The sequence below is a fragment of the Poecilia reticulata genome, linkage group LG5 (genome assembly GCF_000633615.1).
Source record: "Poecilia reticulata strain Guanapo linkage group LG5, Guppy_female_1.0+MT, whole genome shotgun sequence".
NCBI lineage: Eukaryota > Metazoa > Chordata > Actinopteri > Cyprinodontiformes > Poeciliidae > Poecilia > Poecilia reticulata.
The window spans coordinates 24,556,258-24,560,573 of record NC_024335.1 but is presented as its reverse complement, the minus strand read 5'-3'; the positions used below and the strand labels follow the sequence as shown (position 1 = coordinate 24,560,573).

The window sequence follows — 4,316 nt, the reverse complement described above, 5'->3', positions numbered from 1 at the left end:
TGTTTGTGCACACTATCTTGACCAATAAATGTATTCTGAATCTAACACGTGTTCTGTTTTTGATTCAAGCTTCTTGTCTTTGACTGTACAACTCGTTAGTTGACTCTCATAGTTGTTTTTTTTGTTTGTTTTTTTACAGCATGTGTTTTTATTTAGGTATCCTATCTGGCTTGAGCTTTCGTAGTTGCTGGTTATCTCTTGAACACCTAAACCAGTTTGCCTTCTCTCCTGGGTCATCTATAGGACCTTGGCAAAGTGGCAAAACATTTGAAACAAGTAGTGCTAATAATGTTTGAATCTATAATTATGGAGTCTAAAACTGTAAAGATTGCTAAAAAAAAAACCCAACTCTCCCAATATGTGTATATCTGCAGCTCTCCCCTCATCTTCACTCAGTTTGTTGGACCAAGCCGGTGTTCAGAGTACCGGCCAATCCTACGAGTGCTGTCAAACAAACCCTTTTCATGTTGATAGAGAAAAAGTACCAGATGCAGTCAGCCATAACCACTTACCAGACATTAGCAGGCTTTGGTCCTGTCCAGTTAAAAGACATCCAAGAACATTCAGCACTTGCTCAGAGATTTAGATGGATGTGTGATCCTGTACGTATAAGTTTAACCTTGTGGGAATTGCAGATAATCTACAAATGTATATAAATATAGAATAACATGTGCACCTAACTCATCTTCTTAAAAATAGCTGAACTTGTAATTTTACATTGAAAAAAAAAGGAAAAAACAAAACAGTGTCATTAATGTTTTAACTCAAAATGATGTGACGTTCATGTCATTCTTCTGGAGAGTCTGGTGTAGCTCTCTCAAAAGGTAAATAAGTGAGTGAATAAGGACACGACTGTAGAGTCTCTTACGTAAACAGGCAGGTCTTCTCATCCCCTTCTTCTAAAATGGGAAATGTTTGAATTTTTTCTCCCAACACTTTAATTGTGTTTCCCACACTTAGGGTTTTGAGAAAAGAAAACATCTCCATATAAATACTAACTGCTAATACTCACCCTATTATTTCTCAAACTTGAAACACCTTACATGAATCAGCAGCTTGGTTAGGAAGAATGATAGACTTTCTGTGTCCTCACTTTAAAATTAACCTCGAAAAATTACATTCAGACTCCTTTGTTATCACACAAAGAGAAAAATACACGACAGCACTGAAACATGACTCGTTTCCAGCTGGCGCAGTGAAAATAAATCCGGCATGTCAAACATTTCTCATCTTGCTGCTGGCAAGCTGCGCTACTCGCGTTAAAATTCCTCATCAGTCTGCAGACCTGGGGGTGACACGTTCATTCTAGATGTTTAACAAAGACAGCTACAAAGTCCAGCTACGGCTAGTATGATCCTTTAAACATTTAATTTAAACAGGAATATTCAAGTCTGGCTAGTTTCCCCGAGTCCCACTGAAGAAAAGCACCCCACGCCATGATGCTGCCACTTCAGTTTTCATTCAGTTTGTTTAATAAAGCATTTTGAAAACAATTTATTAAATTCTATTTCACAATTGTATAATAATTTATTATGGTCTGTCACATATCCCAACAAAACACATCAAAGTTCATGGTTGTAACATAAGTTGGGATTGTTCGTGGGGCAGGAATACTTTAGCAAGGCAATGTAACACACGATTCATTTCAAGTTTATGCCTATAATATTGTTTTCATATTTTTATGTCATACGGCCTCAGAAAGAAAGTAGATTTATTCTTCACTTGTCAGAAAATTCACCTTCATCACAACAAACATGAGCACTTTTTTTTTTCCAGAACAAAAGCATCAAACCTTTTTGTACATTTATACAAAGACTTTTTGTTCTTTAGCTTTTCCAGCAGCTTATTATTGAAGAATTAAACACAGATCCAACAAATGAGTATCACTCTGTGGTACAATTTGTTGTGTCTGTAATATTTCTTTCCACAAACCTTTGTACATATATAAAAAAATAAAACATTGTGCAGCTGAAATAAAAAATAAAGAGCCCTCAAAACTCCAGTCTCTTCCAGGCTTTAGAAATATCCTGTCATTTTTTGTTTTTTTTTAAGTCTTTATCCAGTTGAAAATGCTCCATTCAAGTAAAATCACCTTTCAGACCAACAACTGAAGGAGACTCTGTCCACATCTCATTTACGGCCATCCATCCCCGATTTGCTCTCCTGATGATTGCTTCAGAGACAAGCAATAACGTTAGAAACATCAACAGATAAATCATATTTTGTCTTCATCTCTCTGTCAAACACAAAGAGAGCTCAGCGTAAGCTATTCCCAGCACGCAGGTCTCCATGTTGCCCCCCTCCCCCCTGCCCTCCCGCCCCTCTTTGTGACATGACGTTACAACCCCTCTGACTCTGAGGCGTTTTTAAAACTCATATACAAAGTGCTGACAAGAGTCACTTCCTCATGCATCGGATCCTTACCGGCAGAGAGCGGCGGTGGACGCAGGAGCTTCACCAGCCTCTTGGGGAACTCCCCGCAGAACAGGAGGTAGATGCAGGGATTGGTACAGCTGTTCAGGCTGGCCAGCAGCATGAGGATGGTGAAAATCGCAGCTGGAGGAACAGAACTAAAAACATTTAATGTGTTTGCACTGAAATCTTATGAAAATGTAAAAGTGTCGTAGCTTCCTGTATTCATTTACTCAAAAAACAAATTAAGCTGCAGGCCTGCCGGGCCCCAGAGGATGTTTGACCTCTGACACAGAGAACAGATGCCAAAAATTTACATTCTTGATTAAATGTAAAGAATTTATAATGATTCAAAATTTGTAATGGTATTTCATGTTCAATTAAAAAACACTAATGATTGCACAGGTAAAATTATTTATCCTACCATTTTATCAACAGCAAAGTAATTGGGTAAATTAAGTACAAAAGCAGACAATATTACACCTACAACTGAGCAATATTTCTTAAAATACACAAGTGAAACCAGCTGATAAAACTGTGCTTTCTATGTCCATGCAAAAGTAATGTCTTATGTCTTTATGTAAAAAAGTTACAGGAACACAGAAAATGTGAACTATCTTGTCCAGTTAATATTGTTGCATAAATATGTTCCTCAGATCTGTTTATGCTGTTTTTGTTTGTTTTCTGGATGGATTATTAATAATGTAGCTGCAAACTAAACAATATATAAACTTCTCTGCTCTATTAAGTCTGCATTGAAATACAGGAGTCTGGACTTTATTCTCTTACAAATAATGAGAATGTAAGTTTTATGAACAGATAAAAGTGTTCAATGTGCAATAACATAAGTAACAGAATAATTTAATGTAAAAATTGTTGTTCATTATATGTTAAATGCATATATGTTTACTTAGGGATCTAATTTATTGTTCTATAGTTCTTTGTTGCAACAAAAGATAAAGTCATTTATTTGTTAAGTTTTCTCAGTCAGTCGGTCAGTTTAAGTCCAGACTGAAAACAGTTTTGTTCTCCCTGACATTCAACACCAATTAAGGACAAAAGCTAAAGGGGGGAAGAAAATCACTGCAGCTGAAAATAAGTATTGTTTTGTTGTTGTTTTTTTCATATTAATTGTAGGTATTTTCTGCCAATTTTATAATTGTCTTATTACTTTTTTATTTATTTTTTTATTTTTTACCAAACTTAATTTTATTTTCTGTTTTTTTTTATTTTTATAATTTCCTGTGATGTTGTGTTTGTTATTAAGCTCTTTGGTCAGCTGAGGCTGTTGCTAAATAAATAAACTTGGTCAGTTTTGCTATTTCAGAGTTACTGGGTGGGGCTAACAATGGAGAAGTCAAGGCGATTGGTCTTCAGTTAAGCAGGTTAACCAATTAGATGTTAGGGTTAATGTACGTCATAGTGGCATGTTGCATAAGAAAGAAGAAATAATCAAATACATTCAGAAATAGTCAACAGTATAATAAAGTCGAATTTTAATTGAATATTTTGCTCTGCTTGTGTTTTAATAAATTATTAACACTTAAAAAAATTATTTAGAACATTTATTCAAGTGATTCCACCTATAAATATTAATTTATAGGACCAACTGGGGGGCCAAACTAAATTCAGCTCAAGGCTACATAACCTCAGGTGAGCTATTTCAGTAAATATAAAATAATGAAATAATAATTATTTTAACACACAATTACATCAAATAATTGTCCTATGTCATTATGTATTTGAAAAAGAACACACTTTATTTTTTTATCATTTTTGTTTTGATCAAAGTTTATAAACATATAAACTTTAAAAAATTTTTCATTTAATAATCATTACGTTAAAGTTATTTCAATTATTAAATCTACATGTGTTCTTTACTATTTAATAAAATAAGGATATAT

General features: G+C 34.4%; 1 protein-coding gene across 1 annotated transcript in view; it reads right to left on the bottom strand.

Moving 5' to 3' along the window:
* Positions 1 to 1,544: 1,544 nt before the first annotated feature.
* Positions 1,545 to 4,316, bottom strand: part of LOC103465256 (vasopressin V2 receptor-like) — a 4,784-nt gene continuing 2,012 nt past the window's right edge. Inside the window, exons 2-3 of the mRNA XM_008409900.2 lie at positions 2,425 to 2,556; positions 1,545 to 2,173 (exon numbers count right to left, since the gene is read on the bottom strand). Of these exons, the coding sequence (XP_008408122.1) occupies positions 2,079 to 2,173; positions 2,425 to 2,556 (227 nt within the window). The 3' untranslated portion in view covers positions 1,545 to 2,078. The remainder of the gene's footprint in view (positions 2,174 to 2,424; positions 2,557 to 4,316) is intronic.